Consider the following 24,793-nt stretch of genomic DNA (forward strand, 5'->3'; position numbering starts at 1 on the left):
TCCTTCCAACTGCATTGCTCAACAAATTTCATCTCAAGAGGGGAAATCAGCTCTCAATTGCAACATGCCTAGTAATTAACCGCACTGTAATTCTGATGTGCAGTGCTGTCACCCACCATCGGGTGGGAGTGGAAAAGGCACTGCATTTTGTTGATGGTTGAACATTTGTTTTCCTCATCATTTTGACACCAGAGGTAATTGCCATTCCTGAAATACTCTCTCGCTACCATTACAAAGCAAGTGTTGGGGACAAACTAATTATGAAGAATCTCGTTATGACAGATTAATAGGCCAACAGAGAAGACTTCTTTTTCTTTTTTTCAGGCAACTGAATAGTAAAATCTAACAGCTCCCATATAACTGCTAGAAACACATGCTTCTCTGTAAGCCAACACATTTTTTGTTGGAGATGGGGGATTTGCAAAACTAGGACTAGAGTATAGAATGGGTTTCCAAGTTTGCTTTTATTGAGCTTTTGGTTTCCCAGTACTATGTGCCAAAATGAGTTTGAGTCTGGGCATTGCCATATGGAGGGGAGGTCCTCATAGCTGGTATTGGACCAGTGTCTTCTGTCTGAGTTGTGGTTGAGCTGTATCATGAAGGCTTGGAAATGAGGAATGCTGGGCTTGTGGATTTGATGGATTTTAGAACAAGACACGAAGTCATTATCCGGACTGCTTTATTGCCACTACAGGTTGCCTGTGTCAGTGAGGTCAAATCTGATGTGCTGGTTGAATTCCAAGTGGCCAGTGATGTTCTGTTTGCTTGTGTGCTCCCCTGGAAGTTGCAGCTTACCTGCTCTAAATTATTCTTGAGGGGTGCTTTCTGGGAACTGCTGTGATGTGGCCCACAGATCTGCCTTCCTGTAGCAGAGGTGATTGAGGCACCCTGCCTCCCTGTGACTGAAGCATTCTGTCAGCGCTTAGAGGGGAAGGACTTTGAAATACCTGTTTTTCTCATTGCTGTGCTTAGAAGCTCACCAATACGTGTCTTGGTAATTGTGCTTGCAAAGAGGCAGTTAGATGTGTATCTCATATTTGACTGACTACTGTGGGATGCTAGTGAATGCCAGGAGCTGATGAGCAAATGATTAAGAGGGAACCAATTTTAGGCTTCGGAATAGGCATGATGTAGATTTAAAGAAGCTTCTGGATGAGGCCTGTTCATGTCTCACTCAAGTTGTCAGGTAGTAGTCACTCAACAAAGGATTTTTTCAGTTGGGACTGAGTTCCCTCTTACCACCTCCAGCCAAGTGTTTGTACCTGCAGCACTCTGTCCCTGTCCAGAAACGGAGCAAATCTTCGGTGGCAATCAATGCACAGCCACCTTTGTGCCATGATTGCCTTAATGAGAGAACAGCGAAGCTCCATTCTTTTCCAGGGACCAAATCAAGACCATGTTTATCACATTTTCCATCTTCTCCTGCTTGCTGACATCAACTCTCAGTTTCACTGTGACTTCATCCTTCTTCATGGGATCTCTGTGTTCAGTATGTAAATGTTTTAATATTAAATATTTGAGTCTAGAAGTCAGAGATAGCATTAGTTTTGTATTACTAGCATCTGATTTCATTTCTTTGCTTCATGTCCATCTTGTGTAGTGTTAATTCTCTATGGTCCTTCTTGGCACACAAATTTTGTCTTTGGGACTATCCACAGTGACTGCATTTTGCCAGCAATGTCTGATTCTTTGGAGAGTCTTAGTCAGTATTATTATTCTATCAGGTTTTGCGCCAATTGCCTTTTGTCTTGAGTTTACTGTTTACCTTCCAGCCAAGGTTGGAAATTAGCCTGTTGATGGAGATTGCCTCTTGTCTATTCTCTCCACTGCAGTGTCACCTTTGTTTTTTTCTTGACCAGTGTTAGCCTCTTACACCATATTCTTCTCCTTTTGACAAAGGAACCTTGACTTTTACTTATGTGAGACTTAGGTTGAAACACATGGATACCTAGATGGTGTTTTCTTTTTAGAATTGTGGCAAACACTGCCCAATATACAGTTTTCTCCACAGTGAATTTGTAACTGGGTAGTGATGGACCTGGCTTTCCTTACCCTGCCCTTTAGGATACTTGCATAGGAGATCTGTGGTAATAAGCATATTTTAAATCAAGAAGAAAGCCACCCTAGGTTTCTAGTTGATAAAGCCCACTTCCTGATACTTGTTGTTGCTTCTCTGAAAGGATAGGGGATAAAGGTAGGGATGTTCCTTCACAGGAAATTATGCAGAAATCTATTCTATAATGTTCGAGGCTGAACCACTCTTAAATCTTGACCAGTCACTCTGATCTGGATGAGACAGGTAACCTGGAGGTGGAGGCTTTCTGCTCCTTTTCTTCTTGTCTGTGTGCACAGCTCCCCATACACTGGTGATGTTTCCTGTTGCACCCAATTCCTTGTAAATAAAATAATGTCTGACAGTGAGTCTGCAGGTGGAAGAACACTCTGTTTCCTTAAAAATAGAATAAGACAAGACATCCAACAGCTTTACTGCCTGTTTTACTCTAGGTTCTTACGATATGTTTAATGTTTACAAATGCAGCATCCCAGCCTCATGGATGCTCATTCATTTCTTAGATGAGAAGGAAACTCAACAATGGGCAATGGAAAGGGCAAAATGTTGAATATGAATAGTATATAAAGATGGTCTCAACTTTATTCCCTTCACAACTTTGGAGAGCCACAGCCAAGTGCAGGGGAGACATGTACAATATTGTTCATTGTGATACCAGCTGCGGTAAAGGCAATTGCCTCAGGTACTGCTGGGGGTAATTCCTTCTGCTTATCATGGAAGCAAAAGTAATCTACTCTGGATAATGAATAACCAACATGCAGCCTCACCTGGGGTCTCCTTTTGTTCATCTCAGTTTGGTGCCATGTCAAATATTCATGTTTTACTTCATTAAACTGCTATCTCATGCTATTTGAAAGTGTCACTGTCAAAGCCAATATTGGTTCTCTCTCTTGCTTGTGTTCCTAGCAGCAATAGGGATTCAGTAGACCAAATCCTGCCTTCACTGGCACCCACATAAGCCCATTTTTTCCAAATTCTGCTTCCATTGACACCTACAGAAACCTATTGTTTTCAGTGAGAAAGCACAGGAATGGCTGCAAGGAAGGATCTGACCTTCTAATTGCAGTTTAACAAGTCTATTGATTGTGTATGAATCAGAAGAGACACCAGCTCAGTCTCCCATAGTGGTGACATTGCTGGGATGCTAATAGACACCAGCTGCCTTTCTTGGCGTGGAGCTGTGTGGTGTTAACTGGATGAAAAAGCAGGAGATATTTATGTATATCTTCTTTTCACTGAAGTCAGCAACTCTGATACCCAGAAGGGAACAGACCTGCTGAGTAACAAGGGGACATTTCTTGGGTTTAGTTGTGGGTTTTTTTCAACATAGGCACTTTAAAAAGTTGAACTGCGCTTAGCCATCGGTGATGACTTACTGGCACTGCAGCCACTCTCTCTCTGTTGGATGTGGTGCTATGACAGTCACTGCAGTTTTTTGGAATTGACAGTGTAATCCCATGGTTGTTATCTCTCCTGACTTACTCGTCAATCCAATTTAATCACTTCTAGATATTTCATGTGTTACTGTCTCTTTCCTCTTCAGGCATCCTGTTCCTGTGGGAAGAGGTCTGTACTTTAAAGGTCAGAGCTTCTGAGATTAAAGAAGGGGAAAAGAATCTGCCTCTGTCAGTTTGGTAAGGGGCTGTACTTTCTTTAGAGAGACTGCAATGGAAACCCTTCTTTCTGGGTTCTGTCACCAAGCTGAATGCTGGTGCACATCTGCATGGCTGTAAGAGAGGGAGCCTGCTTGCTCTGCTCCCCTGGCCATTGGAGTGACCTGCCAGGAGAGAAGTTGCATATGTACAAGGGGGAGAAGCTGCTGTTGCACGATTTAATCTCCTGATGTTGACTCAGATAGGTCCTGACTGGAGGTCAGCTGTGACGTGCAGCTGGTAGGGTGGGATTCGACTGTTGGGAAGAGAAAAATGTCAGCCTGGATTCTTCGGTGTTGACAAAGTGGATGTGACGATTTCTCCCCTCCAGCTGCAGCGGCTGCCTCTGCGCTTCCTTCTTTTCTGCGTGCCCACAGTAGGAGAGCAGACTGTGTGAAGCTACCCTGTCTTGACCCTCAGCTGCTGAACTAGATGAGACTTAGCTGAGCTTTCTCAATCTTTTCTTTGGTGCTTGGGCCATCCATCCTGATAAACCTCACCTTTCAGCGTGTCTTTCAGCATGTTTTCTGTCTGTTGGGGCTTCCTGTGGAGTCCATGGCTTTTCCAGCTCCATTTTACTGCAGGATGGAGTGTGGGGACTAAGGGAAGAGGCTGTCAGATCTCCATCTTCATTCCTGAAATCCTTCACTTTGAAGGCATAGCTATAATTGTATGAGCTTCGGTAACAGCTAATTCCTACTGTGGCCTTATTTGAGCTCTTCTCCCCACCCTACCCATGGCCCAAGACCAGCCTTCACTTCCCATGCAGTAGCTTTTCCAGGGTCTCACTTTCCAAGTCAGTAGCCTCTCCAGGGGCTCTTTACATGGACATAACTGTCTAGGGAGTGTTCTCCCTTCAGGTCATTTATACAGCAATCTATTGCTGTTCAGTCAGTAGTCTGTGGTTTCTGTAGGGTGTGTCAGCAGCTCCCGTTAGGGAATGCTCCTGGATGTAATAGACAGCATTGTCTTACAGCAGCTGAAAATAACAAATGAAGCAGGGTGTAGTGGGACTGATGGCTGAGAGCCCCCCATCACAGCTCAACACAATGCCATGTAAGATGGTGTCTTTACAGCACTCATCTTATTTTCACTGGCATCCCACATGGTCTGATCCAAGCTGAGCTGAATTATCCGGGTTTTGAGAGATGCTGTGTCAAATTTATTAGCATTTCACCTGCCTCCATAACGGGAGCTGCAGGCACTGTGATCAATGGATCAAGACACATGCCTAATTTCTCTGCAGCTTTGGTAAATGTCTCTGTGCCTTCTGCAGACATGCTGTTGAATTACCTCCTATCCCCCATGTGTGCTTTGCAATGAAGCACGCATAGGTCTGATCCTTCCTTCTCTTGCAAATCTGATCTGATCTTATCCTCATGTGTAAGTACCATTCACATTAGTGTACATGCCCCAAAAGAGAGCCTATGTGAAGCCTCTTGAACAGTCACAGGATGAAACAGCCTCAAGAGCAGAACTTTGTTCACTGGAGGTGATGTATGTGGGTGTAGGGTACTCAGTTTCACTCTTGGATTCCTTTATACAACAGTTTGATGTGGAACTGTTAGTAGGAGAGAATATACAGGTAAATCTGTAGCCATAGAACTGCTATGGCCCAGTTGTTTTAGCATGTTATTTTCCCTTTGTCTCTGACTAGCCCTTCCCTATGCTCCTTGTTCTCCCTACTCAGGAGACTTACACAGAATAGTGCATTATATCACAGAGGTGTCTAGAGGGGAAACAGCTGCTCCCTTCTGATTTTTATCCTGAACTGCCCCACAGATAACTAATTGCAGCTCAGTTGCTTCTATTAGCTATTTACCTAAAACTGAGCTGGCTAATGAAAATGTTTCTAATTAATACGAGGCAGATTAAAACTCATTACAGCAAGGTCGTCAGTAATGAGAGATAATCAGAGCACAAATGACCGAGCTTGGAGTAAAATGAAGATGGAACACAAGCAGGCGATCAGCGCTGGTTGTGCATGCACCATCCAGCAAGGGCAGGGTTCAGCAAGGTGACTGCTGGTGCTCTGTGCTGCAGTTGAGCAGCACTGCTTCCTCCTCTCCTGAGCAGCCTGGGGAGTCACTGACTGAAGAGGTGGACCTCAGCCTAGTGTAAATGTTTCCTGAACCAAATGGCATCTCAGACTAAGGGTTTGTTGCTAGGGCACCTCTTAGTCACCTGCACGGATTGTTAGGAACCGTGTTGTGAATCAGGGTATTGACTGTGGAAGTATATGCAGCATAGGTGGGAGGTCAGTGTTTGTGTGTGCTTGTGTATGGGAATTTAGAGTCCTGATGTCTTGGAGTGTGGGAGTTTGCCTATCTGTTTAGCCTAAAATATGTGGGCCTAGGTTTGGAAAAGTCCCTCATGGTCTCCAGGGAAGTTTTGCACAAATCATTAAATGTGTTTGCTTTAATTTCAGCTGCTTGTAGCACTGCTGCTAAAACACCACAGCACCAACACCAGATTTCAGCTATCTGACACAGACTTCCTGTGAATATCCCTTCCTTAGTGCAGAGTTCACTGGCTGTCCTGGTAGCTGTGTTTGTGAAACTGAGAAACTAAGAAATTGCCACTTTAGTCTGGGGGAACATTCCATCCTTTATCCTTTCCAAGCTATAAAGCTCTCTTTCTCACTTCCTGTCTGTCCCACTGGCAACCAACTGTTGTGCCAGAATTTCTGAAGAGTCTTGTTTAAGTTATTACAAGAATTATTAGATAGTGGGGTACATTGCACTAGGAGTTATTCCAGTTCCAAAGATGTGTATCTGTCCATCATCAGCATGATCAGTTAGTATTGGTATAAGGAATAGGAAATGTCTGGTGTGCCTAGGAATATGCTTTTGTGAAAGGTAAGTAAGAAAGATAATACAAGAAGGAGGCAATAACAATTCCATTTAGAGTTGTGTGTCTCCCTGCAGCATCCTTGCTGTCAGTCAGTTTGATTACCAGGCTGATAGTGTTAGTGAAGGCTATAGTAGGTCATATTAACTGTATGCTTATTCAGATTTGTTGAAAGAGGAGATAACAGCCCCTTAGATGCAGCTACACTGTCAGTGAAATGGGTTCTAGGTTTTGTATTGCTGTTCTAGAGTGCCCAAGTACCCTATTCACATCACCAGTAGCTGTGTCCTACCTAAACATCACAGATCTTTTGGCATGGCCATGGATTTCAGTTTCTCAGTGTATTAAACTGAGGTGGACATCCTTTCATTCCTCTCCAGTTCGTGCTGTCCTGGGTCGTCTAAAGTTATTCTGTGGTTTTACCAGTCGTGTATATGTCTCTGTCATTATCGGGGGTGAAGAGAAAAGGACCATGACCAGGTTTCTTTTCTGTATTCTCTGACTTGTCTTTTCTGCCTCCCTGACTTACTGTGTTTTTGGCATACCCACCACAGAGGTGTGATGACATCCTCTTTTTCCTCTGTAGGGTATCCAAGGGACAGTCTGCCTCTTCCAGTCCAGTCTCCTGCTACTGCAGGCATTGCTGGATGAGCTTTCTCATCCAGGATGGCTGACAGCATGTATGCTTGGGATGCTCCCATACCCACTGTGTGCCACAAGGCTCTTCCCAGCATCCCAAAGGCTTAATATGAAAGACCATAAGCAGCAGTGTTGCTGTTCCATGGAAAGAAAGCAAGAGTTCACTAATGTCCCGAGTCCTTGCAATGGCAGGTAATTTAGTAAATACAGAAGACCCTTGGAAACAGGTTAACCCAAGCAGATTTAACTGGAATGTGTGAGCTGGATACACCGAACAGGTTCTTAAAGGTTTTAATAATGCCCCCTGTTTGCATGCTGTCTCTCATCGTGGCCAGACAATGGGATAATTTTTGTCTTGATGCCTTGAGCAAGAGTGTTTAAAGCCCGTTAGACATTTTATTACATATAATGTTCTTATGAGTCTGTAAAATGGGGAATAGTGATCCTGAGTTTTGTAAAGAGCTTTGTAAAAGCACTTTTAGAGATGAAAAGCTCCATATAAAATCAGGTATGGTGGTTTTATCATAAATATCTAAAGCCTTTCTGAATTCCATTAAGTTCTTGGCTTCTCTATCCTCTGACAATGAGTGGCACTGGTTAATACTGTATTGTGCAAAGAGGGATGTGAAAAAAAACAACTTAGAAAAGGTTGTTGTTTTGTGGAATGCCCTATTATTTGTGGGTTTATGTGAGCTGTAAATAGGAATGGGAGATTTTCTTTTCATTGTTGCATGTAACATTTCTCTCTTGATGCATCAACTGTCTGTAACCTAAACAGTCCCCTAACATTTCAGTTCTGTTATTTAATAGACTCTTTTATATGACATGATCGTATTTTCCCTGTGTTTCTCTGTCCTTTGTTTTTCTGTACCTCTTTTTGTGATGGGATGTCCAGAGTCCAGGGTAAGGTTGTGCTTTCAATTTATAGAATGGTGTTTCGGTGTTTTTAATATTTTTATCTTTTTTTAACACAGCTTGTTTGGGTTTTCCTGACTTCCACTGTGGATTGAGTAGGCTGACCCTTCCACCACTGTGTGATGCAAGTGTTGGGCAGTTATAGTTAACTGAGAGCCCATCAGTGTGTGCCAGGAGGGTGAATCATACCGTCCAACATGTGTAACCTTGCAGCCATCTATGCTGAGGGTGGTCTCCCAGTGTTCTGATTGTTCACCTGTCTTTGACTTGGCAGGGCTTATTGTACCACAGTGGTGAATAATATCTGTTGCATCTCATGAAATTTTTGTCACTGCACCGTTCTCTCATTTGCCAGATCACTAGCAGGGAAATTAAATCATGGTGCAAGAATGGGTGTAATGGAACACTGCTGTTTGTTTTTGACAGTAATGCAGGTCAACCCATTTATAGTAGAGAGCGTCTTCTACCTCGTGGGCACCACCTGGACCTGTTACCTTTTCATCATACTTCTCAGTGTTTCCAGTGCTGGCTCATCTTCACTGGAAGTAACAGTGATGCAGGTGCTAAACTAGACAGGGCTTCTGCAGTATCATCTGCTCTAAAAGAGCAGGTTGAAAAGAAGCTGTTGTAAAAACAGCACTAAATGTTGCAGCCTTGTCCTATTTGGAGAGTCCCTCATTACTGCTGTCTGTAGTGCTGGGCTTGGTGTTGCAGAGAGGCAATTCTGAGCTGGGAATGGGATAAAATGAGGAAGTGATGTTCTTGCATCTGCAGTAATTACTGAGTTTTCTTTTCACTCTTTGTGAGGAAATTTATTGAAAGCCACTTGAAAGTCCTAATAGATATCTCTCTTTTCTCTTGTATTGACCATTGCATTAACATGCTCACAGTATTTTAGTGGACTGGTGAAGAATGATTTTTTCCTCTCAAAATCCCTGTTGGCTTTTTTTTTTTTTCAGTCATATCACATTTAGCTAGATGATTTTTAGTACTCTCTGTAATTATTGTCTCAACTAATTTAGTTGATACAGAATTAAAGCTAGCAGGACTATAATTTCCCGGATTAGTGTGGATTTTTCTTACAAACAGGGCAACATTTATTCTCTTTCAGTTCTCTGGAAGCTAATGTTTTTCATATGAGATCTGATTGTAATTATTATTATTAGCATCTCAGCTACTTTTTGAGTTAATCTCTAATTTTGATATGTTTGAAGTTTTCAAAGTCTTTTGTGGAGACACCTTTCTTGAAATACTCCCTTAGAGAGTGTATCTCCATTGTAAGCAGTGATGGGCAGGTTTTTCCTCAGCTTCCTGCCCCATGCAGGGAACTGCCTGCAGCAGGAGAAGGAGAAGGTGCCTCCTGTCCCTTGGTCAGGCTGGGAGTTGGTGGGATGTGACCAGGCACCACGTGGTGTGGAGCTGCTCCTGCTCACCTGTACAAGAGTGCTTTCCACTATGGAGGTGAGGAGGAGCAGCCCTTCTAGACCTGTCCTCTGGGCAAAATCCAGCCTGATGTCTTTTGTGAGTTGTCTGTGTTTACAGTGTTCTGGAGGCAGCACTCATCACCAGGAATTTCTGGTGACTAGTTTGTTATGTCTTTGACTAATTGCATTTCAAATTTTTCTCTGCATTCCTAATCTTTATTTCACATTTTGCTAGCTAAGAATATGCCCTTCAGAGTTGGGATGAGTTTTCTGAAGGATTTTTCATTGAGGAGTGGCTTCCACCACTCTCTTTACTGTCTTTAGTGGCCTTTCTGAGCCCTTTTGTCACCAGGTCTGTCACCAAATACTGAAGTTATCACCACTATATTTTAACTTTAGTATTTATTTTCTTCTAAATTAATTCCTTTATTTTTAAGATGAGATTAGTGTCTGCCACAAATTTGTGACATCTGCACATCTGATGCTCTGAAGAGCTGTTCTTTGCTAATATCTGTGTGAGCAAAGGCTCATTCAAAAGCATCCACATGACTTGAGAAGCCAGGTCTGCTTATACATCAAGGGTAAATTAAAAAATATTGCTTTGCAGCTCTGCTTTCTGAGCATGTGCTTCATCCCAGAGGTGTCTCCTCTACATACCTGACAGTTGTTACTTCCACAATTTTAATAATCAGTGTTAATCCCAATCTACCCAGGGTTTAAGTAAACCACATGGGTGTGATAGCCATACTGTGGGCCAATGGAGAATTCGTCCTGCTGGAAATTTGAGACAGAAAGAGATGCCTGTGTGGACTGAGGAAAGAGCCATATACATGCTCAGATGGCATTTGTGATCTGAAGTGCTTCCTGAGGGAATCTTATTCTTGATAATCCTTGGTACATAAAATGCTTCTTTTCTCTGCAGTGTGCTCCTAGGTACAATGCATACAAGGAGATCTGTGTAAAACTAGCTGTTGTTCCTAGCTCTTTTCGCTGATAAGAAGAGTCTTCAAAGTATTGCTCATGCAACAAAGAGCAGTATCTTGTTAGAATTCTCGAAGAAAAGTTCTGAGCTGTTCTGGGGATTTCCGTTTACCTTGTAGTTTCTTCAAGGTAGATCAGAAACGTAATTTAACAGTATTGGACACCATGGAAGGAATGTGACACTCGGATTTTCCCTATGATTAGGGGAATGTTGTCTATCAGACAAAAAAGTGCTGTATCTGGAATGTGGCCTAGCCTGGATGGATCCGAGTAATTAACAGACAGCATTAGGAACTGATATAAAAACTGACCTGGTTGATAAGAAAAGAGACTTTGGAAGCTGTGTTCACAGTCCTCTTTCATGCTCACTGTACTTCTGGCTCTGATGCAAACTGGAATTTTGTAAAATGTAGGGCTACAGATAGATTTCCTTCTTCCGTGATAAGCTGCCTGATCATCTTCTGTCTCTCTACCAGGTGCAGGAGCTGGCATTCCCTGGTCCAGACAGCCAGCCAGGGCAGCTGTCTCTTAGGAGTTTTAGCCAAGCCAGTTGTGAAAGCATGGTGGAGGATGCTGTGCATAGGGATTTTGTTCTGATTTGTTCCTGGAGCCCTCTGTAAGGATGCTCTTGTCTATCCTGGGAAGGATTGCTGTGTCCATGAGGCCAACCAGGTTCTCAACAGTGTGAATAAGTTTGGGAGGGCCAAAAATTGCTCTCACCTTGTCCTAGAGGAGAGAGGAGCTATTTTTGCCTCCTTCTCAGCAGTGACCAACATGGAGATACACGATATATCCAAGTGTGTCTACAACCAGTTGCATTTTTAGCTACATGAGTTTTCCATCCCGTTTCTTCCAGCTCCCTTGGTGATCCATGCGGAGTGGGTAGTGCATTGGAGCCAGCACCTCTGCCCTGAGCTGACTGCCTGGCCTGATGCCCAGCACTGTGCTACAGCCCCAGGGATGCTGCTGCTCTGCCCTGAGCCTTTGCCACGGCCAGGAGTCCTTTGATGGGCTCCTGCTGTGCCTGTGGGAGGTTGCAGGTCTCTATGCTAGCCTGACCTCAGTGCTGGGGTTTTTGGAACATATCTGCAAGGAGCCTTGCCCCTGTTTCCTGCTGGTGCCCTTGGCTACAGCTGCCCAACACCTTGAGGAGACATGGCTGGGCACTGCTTCCCTTCCCCTTCACTGCTGGCAGGGGGTTTCCTCCACAGCTGGAGTCAGTGTGCAGACGGTGACTGTTGAAGCTGCATAAAAGCTGTTTCCCTGTAATGGGCTGCACTCTGGTGCTCTGACAAACTACCCAGCTGCTCTAGCTCCCTCCCTCCCACTGCCTTTCTCTTTCATCCCTTCACTCCCCCCCCGGTTTTCTTGGTCTCTCATCTTCTTTCACAGCTTCCTTTCCTTGTTGCCTTTTGGCCTGCTTGTGCCCACACTGCTCACAGGGGAGGAGAGCAGGGGAACAACCAGGGCAGAGGCTTGTTACAGCACGAGCTTTAAAGCTGTTGCATAAAATGCAGGACAATAACATGGGAGACTTCAGGCATGCTCATGGATGTTATTTTCTGCCTATGTATTTGTGAGTGCTTTTGAGCAGGCAATATACTAGGGGAAGCTCACTAACCAGCACGAGTAAAACTTGCCTGTATGTGCCCACCTAGGAAAATGTGTGTGTGTGTTTGTGCATGTGTGCATCAAGCTGTCAAGTCTCATGCTGAGTGTGAGACTTGCACATTAGGCTTTCTCCTCACACTCCCCTAGGCCTGTGTTTTGTGCAATGCAGCTCAGCAGCCAGCCTGTCCCCCTCGTTCCCAAATGCAAGACACTCACCCTGACCTGTGATGTGACATGGCACTGCTTTGCACAGAGGGCAAAGATAGCCACTGAATAATGGGGTATGTGGGGTGTTCATGTGTGTGGTGGTGTTCCTTTCTGCCACATACTTCGAGGCTTTTGGTAGAGTCCCTTACCACAAGATCTTGGGCAGATGAGGACTGCAGACACAAGATTTGACCTTCACTGACTTCTGACACAGAAGCTAGAGGAATTAGGAGCCTTCATGCAGATAGGTGTCAAGAGTTAACAGGAGATGGGTGCACAGTTATTTTTTGTTATTGATTTGCTTAGATTTTATTAATGTATCAGGGTAAACTTACCTGAAATTTATTAAAGGTTATTGAATATAGCTGTGCCCTTGGCAGGAGGCTTTTCTAGTGAGACTAATAATGGCAGAATAAATCATTGTTACTGAAGGATGTGGTGGCTATTCTTGAGGAGCAAAATGAACCTCAACAGCTGAAATCCAGACCAGAAAAGTGGTCGATGATGGGTTTTGTCATTTGGTAGTTGCATTTTGGCCACTATGAGCACAACTGGCAGGTCTTCTAGTTCTTAGTTGCTCAGACCACTGTCACTGCAGACTTTATTGGCAATTTAAGCAGTAAAACCAAGACCTGACTGGACTGGAGGGATGTATTTTCCCATTGTGTGTGTCAGAGTGAGGTGAGGAAGATGAAGGACTGCCCCACATAGTCTTCCTCACTGCTAAATAGACATCTGTAATTTTGGTTTTTAACAGGCTCTTCTTCTAGGTTTCTGGAAGTTTCTGGGATGGTATCTGTGGTTTTCTTCTCACTTTAATTCATTGCATTCACACTAAGTTGTGGTTGTGGTCCTGATTTTTGTCTTTTGACTAAAGGTTCCCAAACTGTGCGTTCTAGTGGTGAATCACGGTGACAAACCAATGCTGCCCTATGGCATATTGTTCTGTGCAAGGATGAGCCAAAAGCTAATGTTCTGTGACTGATCATGGTGCCCATACGAAGAAGTGTTGAAGCCCCTTATACTCTGGCGCTTCTTGCTCTGGTCTGGTTCAGCCCTTCTAAATCCAGCCAGAGTCCTAGTACTTTAACTGACACGTTTGGTGATGATGCCCCAGATCAGGAGAGAAAATCCTCAGTCTGCCTAAATACCAGACAAATAAAAGATATGTTGGCATGTGCATGTAACAGACAGCAAAAGGACTTGACTGATGTTCTGGTCTCTTTGCAGGTGCACCTACGCTCTGCTGAGCGCCTCCGGGAGTTGTGCTGCTCCAACCGAGGCACCTTCATCAAGGTGGGACAGCACCTGGGAGCACTTGACTACCTGCTGCCTGAGGAGTACACCCGCACCCTCAAGGTGCTGCACAGCCAGGCCCCACAGAGCACCAGGCAGGAGATTGAGCAAGTAATCCGTGAGGATCTGGGCAAAGAGGTAGGGGCAGCCATAACCTGGGTTGGCTTCCCAGGCCTCAGCAAACCCTGGGCAGCTAGAGGAAGGAAAACAGGAGCAAAAAGGTCCCTGGTGGTTCAGTTGTAAGAGATACCGAGAAAAGATATCTTTTTCTTGCCCCTGGGAGAATGCCATGCAAATTTTCCCTGTCCATCAATGGGCATTATTGGCAAGCTTAGGTAAGGAAAAGATACCAGAAGAGTAAGGTTGTGAAAGCTGCCAGGTAGAAATGGCAGGACTCAGCAGAGCAGTGTACTCTATATGCCAAGACTAACAGGGTTGCTGGAGGTCAGGGTGGAGGGCTGTCTGACACACTGAGGGGTGGGAGCTGGAGGTATTGATATTCAGGACAAAGATATATTAGCAGAGCTCTGTGAGGGATGACTGCTCTCCCCTGGCTGCACTAGACCAATTCCAGCTAGCACTGACAGCCCTTTCCTTTTTCAAGCCCCTAATTAACCCCCAAAGAAAATAATAGCATAAATCACTTTTGGTGCTGCAGTCAGGTAACGCAGTAGCCCAGGAGTCAGTGCCACCATTAACCCTGAGCAGCCCACAGCACTGAGATCAGTAGGTAGGTGCCTATGCTCATTAGCTATAAGGGAAGTAACCATAGTAAATTACAGAGGGTGTTCTGCTACTTTGCATCTTGCCCCTTACAAGAAGATACCTCCTCACACTCCAGCCCAGGCTGAGGAGAGGCATTTCAAGGATCACGATTGACATGGTAAGAGGGAGGCAGGAGGCAACACTGTGCAAAGGTAGTGGTAGAGAAGGTGTGTGTGTGGGGGAGGAAGATAGAAAGTTGAAGAAGGGAAGCAGTGTGTACATCTGTTGTTGCTCACATATAGAGGTTTTTGGGGATGTTTTCGGTTTTTCTGGCCTGTGTGGTAAGGATGTGTGGAGGGAACACGAGGGGATAAGTGAAGTATTTGCACCTAGAGTGTATATTATTGGCAGATTTGGATGGGGTGGGTCTGCCTATGTGTAGTTTAAGGGTCTAGGTACTGTCTATCCATGAATGACAATTAATATTTCCCTGCAGTTTAATGGCAGGGTTAATCTCAGCCCCCAACCTGCAAGATGCTCCTGCTCTCAGCTCTGCATCCTTATAGCATGGCTGGTACCAGCTGTGTTTCATAGCTCAGTGGATAGATGGAGCAGGGCAGGCTGGCTGCTCCCTGCAGACCCCTGCAGGCCCCTGCCTCCACGGGCCTCCATCTGGCAAATTCTCCTCTGCAGGAGCTGTGGAAAGCCACCCCAAGGTTAGCCCACGGTAGATTACCACAGCAGCCGCCTTTGGTGCAGTTTGTGTGGCATCTCTCAGAGGCAGAAGTAGATGCTCAGAGGTAGAACCTTTCCTCTCAAGTGTCTGTTCAGCTGCCACTGATCCTCCCTGGTTTCTCTGAGCTTTTTGGGAGCTAGATGAACACTCCGTGCCTCATTGATTCCCAGTGAAGCAGCTCAAATACAGTCTCCACAGCAGCTCTACCCCTTAGCATTTGCTTCACCCACATGGGCAGTGCTGGGCAATATTTAATTTTAAAGAGACAGAGAAAGGAAGGGCAAAAAAGGTGGGAATGGGAGGTGATAAAGGAGGAAATGGTAATGAGAGAAAGTGAATGATGATAAAAGAGAGAAATTAAGAAAATAACATGTATAAAAATAAAGGAGCTCATAAAACTGGCCGGTATTAAAAGCTGTGGTAAATGCCCATGTTAATAGCTACAAGGTACCAAATCAAGGTGTTTAAAAACAAAAAGGATTTGGGGAACCTAATGCCCCGAAGCTGTCTTTGCTGGAGCCCAGTAGGGTTACTTCAGGAGCAAATTTAATTCCAGTGTAGCTTCATCCTCAGTGCATTTTAAATATGATATACTTAGCTGAAATATAGCTGGCAGAGAGGTGAGGTGGAGTGTCAGGGCAGAGGAGAGTGAAAAGAGGGATCCTGAAACCTTCCCCCTTGGGGTCAGCATCCCACCTGGGGACTTGCAGGTGAATTCAAATAGAAGAGGAAATGACAGTGAGGGAACCTTGCCAGGGTGCCTAGGCTTGGCCCTGCTGCTCTTGAATTCAGTGGTAAGACTTCCACTTCGCCCATCATGCTCCAGAGCAGGGCTCCTCAGATGTATCTTAATCATAGGCACAAAGTAATTACATACAGTTTGGATCACTGCAGAACAAATGGGAGAAAGAGCAACTGAAAATACAGAGATACTTGCGGAGGAATGTGACAGTGTGACAAATGAGGCAAGAGCTTGCAAAAGGGCATGAAGATCAAAAAAGCCAATTTCATGTATAGAAGCATTGTATCTTCAGTCAGTTAGAAATGGTCTGCCTTCTGATGTGACCTGCTCCTGAGAATCTTATCGCTGGCTTGGATGTTTGACAAATGTTTTGTGGGAAAACTGACATAAATGGAGACCATGCCAATGGGACTGATGCTTGAGCAAAGACAGAGTGTTTGTGAGGTAGGTTTACAGCAGTTCAACATGGCTCTGTTGTCTCCACACGGACTTGTGTGATACCCTGCTGATGGGAGATCTCCTGTTCTAGGCACCATCATGGCTGGGGACTGGAGGCTGCAGCATGTAGCTCTGCTGCATGAGCTAGTGGACTGATTTAAAGGCAAATGGCATGTGTGCTGATCTGACACAGTAGAAGAAGCATCATATATGCTGACTAGTGGGTTATCCTGTCACACCCTGTTTTAAGTCTAGGGGCAATTTGTGTATCTATCAGGGATCACTGGAATAAAAATAATCAGTAGTGAGCAGATGCTGTCTTTCTAATCTCAGCCACAGTGGTTTGGCTAAGTGATGGTGGGAGGGGATCATTCCTTTGAATGTTGTATGCAAGAGGTTGAGGTGGTGTGGTGAGATTCTCAGGGTAACACAAGTAGTAGCAGTGGGAGAGGCTGCACAAAGAAATCTTCGCATTGACTGCTGGAAATGATCACCAGTGAGATGAAAGAGTAAGAGCCTTTTGGGGAGACAGTGGAGATACCATAGGTTGGGCTTGTTCTGGATGCATTCCTTGGAGCAGTTGGGAAAAGCTGTGTGCATAGGAATGATAAGATATGAATGAAAGTCTTTCCAACCTCTATTTTTACCTTCGTTGCTTGAACAAGGTTCTGAAAGTGAAAAGGTGTCAAGCGTGGAAAATGAAAGTGAAACGAATATGTTCTTTCTCTACAGAGCTGTTAATGACACAGGGAGAGATAGCTGGTTCAGTTAAGTGCTCTAACTCAACAAAATGCATGCAGAGCAGAGCCAGACAACTTCTAGTGAAATGTGGACATTTAGAGAGAAAGACTGATGAGGGGCTCTGGAATATAAATCTTTCAGAGTGGCTGCACCTTAAAAGCACAAAATCGTTGTGATTAGAAACTAGGAAACACAGAAGAAATGTTTTGCCAGCACTGGGATTAGGGACATTTCCTCCCTCTGGCAGGTCTGTTGGAAGGGATTGTCTTGTGGCTGTGGGACACAGGGATACTGGGGAGGTGATGCCAGTTTTGTCCCAGAGCAGAGTGTCTGTTGAAAAGGTTTCCCGTAGGTCATTCTGCATGTGATTTCCATGGACAAATCACTCATTGCTAAGACTGATCAGACTATTGTGAAACACTCCCCTTTCAAAAGTACATCTGCTTTGCTCTGCTCTAGCAAGGCCACTCCAGAATATCCGTTGTCATAGGATGAAGTGGTTGCAGAAGGACTTGGCAGCTTTTACAACCCCAGTCTTCCAAATATCCTTGGTACCTTTCTGTTGTGTGGCTTCACTACTGTCCAGTGCAGTCCTCATAAGGGTCTTGATTCTCTGCTGCTGTGCAGTGATAATGAGTTTAGATACTGTGATGTCTCCTTGCTTCACTGTGTACTCCTGTCTGTGCCAATACACTCTTTAACCTCTTTCTAGTCCCCAAATACCTCCTGGTTTGCTGTCATATTGCACATCTCAGTAGGCCATAGCTCTACGCACTCAGCAGCACTGTAATACCTCTCCTGTGTACAGCAAGATGTCACTTTTCACAGCCCATTGCTCATCAGCTTCCAGCCCATCCTTACACGTTGGCATCTGTTAATAAACTCTCTGACCTGTTCTCTAAGACTTCTTACTCTCCCTCTTGGTATGTGTGTACTCCATACTCTACTCAGAGTTGGAGGTAATTCATGTTGGAGGTAATTTTTCTTGGTGGGAGACACTCCCTCCCTCCCCATCTCTCACTGCTGTTCTTCAGAAATATCTCAGTTCCTGTTCCTTTCTGGCAGGTTCCAGTCAGGCAGGTTCTCTAGTCATTGCTCCTGTGTCTGGTTTGAGGTTGTGTGGTTGGGGATTAGGGCAAGGATAAAGTTAGCATCCCCCAATGAGGCCAGTGTGGTTTCAGTTAGGGTCTTTCCCATGTAGGTTGGGTGCTTGTGTGATGCAGCTGCCCAGATGCTCTGTGTCCAGGCAGTGTCATTGCTTGGGGATTGAGGAGCTGGTGTACGATGCAGGGCCAATCTCACCTGCTGTGGGAATGAGAGTCTCTCTTTCCTCTTTGCCTTGTGACTTACATCTCTGACCTCTTGCTAACAGTTGTTGAAGCTGTTGCAGAGTAGAGTGGAAATTGATGAAGCTGAGCAGTATCAGATGCTATCAAGTGAGGAATCCCAAGAGATTTTGACCCCAGGTAGTCGTGTCTGCGTACATGCTTATACCATTGCTGGTGAGTTTGCTGTGCTTCAGGAAGGCTGAGGCAAAACAGGCTCCATAGGGAGAACAAACACACCAGTGATTGAAAGTGTTGCTTACAATGCTTGCTTTGTCCAAAGCTGGGAGAGAGCCCAGAGGTCAAGAGTTGTCTCTGCTGAAGCCAAATCATATAAAGAGCTTAAATAGATGGGAAGACAGTCATTTGGAAGGATGTCAGTCTAGCTCTGCTTTGTGGGAATGCAGGTAATGGGAAGTAGTTTCTAATTGTTTGATTAGCCAGTACCTCCAAGGAGACCATACTTTTCATCCACAGTTAATTGCAGCTTTTACCTGTTGTTCAAGGACTATTTTGCCATTTGCAAGGAGCCTCCTGCAGCCATACAGTAATGGAGCTCACTGATTGAGCAGAGCAGGATACGTCAATGGTTTGACTGTAATTTATAAGCAAAGCACGTGTGGTAGAGGAACCTCCTGTGCTGTGATTTGTGAAGCAGGATGAATTTTCACAGTGATGTTTGGAGAATCCAGCCTTGAATTCCTACTGTTGTACCTGGCACAGCACCAGTGCTGTGCAGTAAGAAACAGATACTCCTTGTCTGAGAAGTCATTGTGCAGCAAAACGACGGCGAAGAAAAATGCTGCCCTTTCTCCCTCTAAATTGCTCCCAAAGTTTCCAAAGTGTTTTCTAAGGTGGGTACATGAGTATTATTCATCTGCTGTTGAAATGTACCCATATAAACCTGGGAACATGGTCACTGCAATGATCTGCAGCAATGCCATGTGGCCATGTAGCAGGGAGGGACAGTGTGAACCTGCCCATGTGAACCTGCCATGGGAAAGATTTAGAATGAGCAAGGTGCTAATCCCAACAGCATGATACTTCCCTGCCCTCAAACTGTTGGGGATATGAGAAAAGACAGAGGGTATAGAAGAGACTTTTTTTACTCCTATTTTTGTGTGTTTTCTTGGTATAATGCAGTGGCCTTAGCTGTGCTGGTGACAGGGAGGAGGATGGACTGATTCCCTACCTTCTGGAACTGCTGATTAGCATTTTAAGCTCTGGCGAGACATATGCTTATTTTTGATTTGCAGAACTATTGAAGCAGTGCTCAGCCCTGTGGGAGAGCAGCTAGGCCTTCAATAGGCTGTTGGGTATTACACTGCATGTCCTACAGCATCCAAGTTGTTCTCAAGGGAATATGAGCCACTTCTGTAGCTGGCTCCATATGTTGCCCTAGAGAAGATTCATTTACTGTGCTAGATCACAAGGTCTTTAGGTCACAATGCTGCAGATTCTGTTATGGCCCTGGAAAGCCTCTTCCCAGGCTGGCAGTGTTGTCTAACTCATCCAGGATGCCAGGACACATGCTGACTTCCTCCAGTGTTGCACAGCACACTGTGAGGAAGTCGAGTTGGTTGAGTGTTCTGCCCAAAAGCATTGATGTGTGGCATAGTCAGTGCTTTTGAGCAGAACACTCAGTTGCTCTCATGGTTGCTTGATGCTGAATGGCTCTGCTGAACACCCAAGTCTCCTGTAGCTTGTGACCCTGGTTCTGTCCTAGAGTACCAGCTCCAGCAGTGCTGTGCCAGGGTGGTCTGTGGAGTCAGCCCTTGCATACATCATTAATGGACTCAAGGATGCTAGATTTAGGTCGGCAAGAGCCTTTTTGGCCTGCTATGGGTGTTGTCTATCACAGGAAATCTCATCCTGCATGATGTCACCCTCCATTACCCACCGGAGTGGTTGCTGGGCTGTGGTGGCCATTACTCTGACAGTGTGAGGGGCTGGGAAGTGGGACGGGAGGATATGGCCCTTTTCCCACTCCTCTGAGCCTCTCTCAGTAGGCCCGTCAGGGCTTCCAAGCAGCCATCAATAAAAAACACATTTGTATTAAAACTATAATGAGGAATAAAAAAACTTCACATTTCTTTCAATAACTTGAGATATAAAAAAGAGATTTTTATCAATTATGAAAAGGATTTTGGCCATAAAAAGGTAATTTAAAGAGTCTGAGATGGATGGTGAATAGCATTAATGTCACCCAGAACAAATGGTCCCACATTACTCAACTGAAAGGCAGGAGTGGCTGCCTGTGTTGCTGCTGCAGCCTCTGCTGTGCTCTCCCTGCTCTGTCTCTGGTAGGAGGTCCTGGTAGCTGGCAGATCTCAGTGTGGCTGCATCTACACCGAGCCTTCGTGTGGGCAGCAGCTGTCCGGAACCACTGCTCCAAGGGAAGAAGAGGAAACCAAACATGGAGCTTTGTGTGGCTTAGGTGGTGAACCTGGCTTTGTTCCTTGTGTCCGTGTTCACTCAGTATACAAGCTCCAGTGTTACTGATCCTTACTGTCATGCCAAGGACAACCTGGTGTCCTTATTGCCAGGAGAGCTTTGGAAGAGGGTAGTCCTTCCTTCCATGGGTTTTCTCTCCACTTAATGCTCCTGGGAGAGGATGTCTGAGACCTATTCATGGCAGCCTCTTCCTGGGTGCTCTAAACCCCATTGCCTAAGAGAGGGAATGTTTTTTTTATAGATTAAAGGATAATCTCCTTTGGCTTCTTTCAGGTTAGTAAGATTTACAGTACAGGAGGTTGGACAGTGGGTTTTCTGAAGGATTCTTCAGAGGGTCTTCTGCAAGGAGGTGAAAGGTTTGAGATCAGAAAATGCAAGGAGGAATGGCCTGGTAAGGAGTAGTTCTGATCTGCATGCTTAGTGACATTATTTTCTTTAATTTACAAATTTTTAGGTGCCTGAAGGTTAGTGTATGACATACCTGCATGGAATTTGTTGGCTCTGTGTCCTGTGTGCAGATGGTAGGCTCTCTTCTGTACAGTTTTCTCAGAGTTCTGATGACACCTGAAGTGCTGCTCTGATGCAAACACATCTTGGCTGGCAATGCACACGACAGCTGTGTTGGGCTGTGTTCAGTGTCCATGTCCCGTGGAGGTGGTGGATGTGCTGCACAGCAGTGCTCTAGCCATTGGCAGAAACCACCTCTCAGCGTATGGGTAACCCTTCCAGTTCCAAACAATCACTGGAAATTGCAACCTGTAACTGGGATTAATAGTCCTTATTCTTGTGTATGGTGACTTCCTTTTTTTCTAATGTGTATCTCATTTGCTCAGCAATCTCTAGGCATTTATGACACAGCAGGATCTGGGCAGGGGCAGAAGAACTGAGCTGCCATGTGGAGGGACTGGCTTCTGTTTCAAAGCCCACTGCTTGTACACTGAAATATTCTTGCTTAATGCTCTAGATAGAGGCTGGGTTTCCTATGCCTGATTTTTGTCTGAGGGAGTAGGGAATCCTGTCATCTGCCTGCCCACTGATCTTTTAATATCCTACTTGATTCTGCCTGGTTATCATCTCCTTATTTCTTTCAGAATTTTATGTCTGCACAGTTACTTGGCTCTTGACCCATTGGGAACATGAAAACATGATGCAGTTGAGTCAGGCAACTTTTGGCAATAGATTACTTGTAGATGAAACAAATGACATAAAATGAAATAAGGAGTTAGAGGGCCCAACCTCAACATATCTGCACATTTCTAACACATAGAATAGACACACAGCATTTAAACGAATTTTTAAGATGCATGATGATCTAATAAGCTGTGTTTTATGGCACTTATGGGATCTGTCTGGGACACACCTCTCGATTCTGTGGAAGGGTGCTGAGATGTAGAAGGCACTTCAACTCTGCCTGCAAGTTTTATTCCCTGTGAAAAAAAACTGCAAAGGGTGAGAACACTGGAAATTCTCCTTATGGAAGCCTCACACTCAACACGCTTTTACGTTTTGAGTATTGGAGCAAAAATTGGGATCTAAGGGATCTCAAAGCTTGTTCCATCATTAGTGGGCAAAGTCTGTCTGTTCCTAGTAGTCAGATCAGCCTGAGAAAGAGGAAGTTTTCTCATGCTCCCTTTGGAAATGAAGTTATGTGTGTGAACATTAAGCACATTTTGCACTTATTTTCTGTAAGCTTTGCAGTATTTGGTTTTACAGGATGCATGGTTCAGAGCCAGATTTGTGAAGCTGCCTGTGGCAACTGAAGTAAACTCACAGGACCTATTGCTTGTGCCAGGAGAGCTCAGCTGAAGCAAACCCATGAGTTTCTCCCTTACAAACCTTACATAACCACTCCATCTCAAATTGGCAAGTTCTTGGAAGAGGCTGTTCAGCACCAATCCTTCCAAATTTCAAATGATTAGTAGGAAATATACATTAGTTGGCTCATTTTGGATAATGAATGAAACTGAGGTGGTATCATTTGTGCGTGGAGAACAAAGCTAATTTTGCCAAGCCCCTTATTGGATGTAGCTGATTGGTTCTGGTCTATTAACTGCTCTTCCCATTTATCATGAAAGGCTAGAAGGAGGCGAGAGCAATTAAAATTACCAGGGCTTGTTAAGAGGGGTTATGCTAAAGAAGTATCTCCATGTAAATTTTGCTGCCTTGTCTTTTGTGAACTGCTAGTGTCTTTGCCTTGACTGCCTAGAAAACCTCTGAGCCTGTGCCTCCTCTCCCAGTCTGTTTTTTGTCCTTTGGACCATAACCTCATCTTCTTTTATTTTTATTCCCTGTCTTTTTGTTTGAAAGAGCTCTGAGGCTACTTCTTAATGGGATATCCTGCCAAGGCCTTTGCCAGTCATTTGAAATCATTAGGACCAGCTCAGGAATTACAGGTTGGGCCTGCTCCAAGCTAAACATTTGAGACAGTGGGTGGTTCTCAGACAGTGGACAGGAAGGAATGGAAAGGTATGGACTGTACTGGTTCTGTGGGCCTTATTTCTCCATTGACTACACAACCATAGCACACTGGTGTGTTGGGCTGAGCATCTCTACTGACTAGGTGTCGAGTACCTGATGAAGAAGGAGGTGCAGCCTGACCAGTAGCAGCCTCTGGGCTACTCTCTCCTGGCTTTGCTCTCTACAGGGCATGTCCAGAGTGGATCTCAGTTCTTGGGTCTTTGGTGAGGTGACTCCCTGGGTTGTGATGAGGTGTTTTTGAGATGGTTACACTAGATAGAATCCACCAAACTGCTTTACCTCATCCACAGAAGCCCAAATATTTTGAGCTATAGAAAACAGAGCTAGGTACTTGTTAGTATTTAGAGTCTCCCTGTCCTGCTACTGTTCCAGAAGCTGACTCTGTTGTGTTTTTGAGCTGCATCAGTCCTAGGAAGGAAAGTAGGGCAATGGAATTCTGACTCTAGAATTGTGGGTTGCTGGATTGCTCGGAAATGCATGTGAATTAATAAAAATTACTCCCATACCTTTGTTTCCTTAGCCCACTTTTCTCCTTGTAACAACCTCTAGCAATACACCCTGGGGGTGCCAGAGAACTTGTGTTCAAGGTGGAGGAAAATGAGCTGTTTCTCTCTGCACCCTGGACTGGCAGCCGTTCCCTTTGCAATGCTTGTCACCCAGCAGTGGCAGCAGCAATGCTAGGCCTCTAAGTGTAGTTGATTTATGTTAACTGTTGAAACGATAATGTTTAATCTGTAAAGTGCTAATCTATTTTTTATGTTGATTATGAATAGGCCAGCTGTGCCTACTTTCCTATTCATAGAGTTTAGTGAACAAGACTATTTCACAGGCTTCTTTTGGAGGGTGATTTACATGAGAGCAGACACCGCTTTAAGGAAAGTAGATCAGCCGAGCTGCCCCACTGAACCAGGGACTTGGCAGCCCAATAACAAGATCTGGGGGCAAGGGAAAAAACATGGGAGGAAGAGAAAGAAGAGACAGATAATAAATGAACTGTAGAAGGAGCAGATAGATCAGAGCAGACACATGAAAAGTAAGGGAAATATGGGTATTTGCAGAGGTTGATATTCAGAGGAGAGATGGACAAGATGGAAGTGGGAAGTGAAGTGGCTGGCTTAGCATGGGACTTTTCTCTCTGTCAGTGCAGAGAGCCCTGGGCTCCACGGGCATGCATGGAACCTCTTTCCCAGTATGGTGACAGTGATGGTATTGGCAAAGTTGGGTGTGGATTTAATTTGCTATGCAGTTGTCTCTCTTGAATTACTTTTATGGATCTCTATAAAATTTTTTTCTGAGAGTAGGCTACAAAGGCTACAAACTCCAAGGTCCCATCCAGATCTCTTAGTAAGTTATTCTACCTCAGCCTCTCTTCAGTCCCTCTGCCTTGTTCTCTGTAGTGTGGACTGCTTTACAGCTGTGCCTTTTGCACTGACTTGTCTGCAGGTGTGCCAGTGTTTCAATATACAACCAAGGCACGGGTAGCTCCAGTAACTGACTTCCGAGCTGTACATCTTCAGCAGGGCTTTAG

General features: G+C 44.8%; 1 protein-coding gene across 1 annotated transcript in view; it reads left to right on the forward strand.

Moving 5' to 3' along the window:
• Window positions 1–24,793, forward strand: part of ADCK1 (aarF domain containing kinase 1) — a gene marked incomplete at its 5' end in the record, with an annotated part of 66,804 nt that overhangs the window by 8,788 nt on the left and 33,223 nt on the right. Inside the window, one exon of the mRNA XM_009073386.1 lies at window positions 13,581–13,784. Within this exon, the coding sequence (XP_009071634.1) occupies window positions 13,581–13,784 (204 nt within the window). The remainder of the gene's footprint in view (window positions 1–13,580; window positions 13,785–24,793) is intronic.

Source organism: Acanthisitta chloris, unplaced genomic scaffold (assembly GCF_000695815.1).
Source record: "Acanthisitta chloris isolate BGI_N310 unplaced genomic scaffold, ASM69581v1 scaffold2514, whole genome shotgun sequence".
NCBI lineage: Eukaryota > Metazoa > Chordata > Aves > Passeriformes > Acanthisittidae > Acanthisitta > Acanthisitta chloris.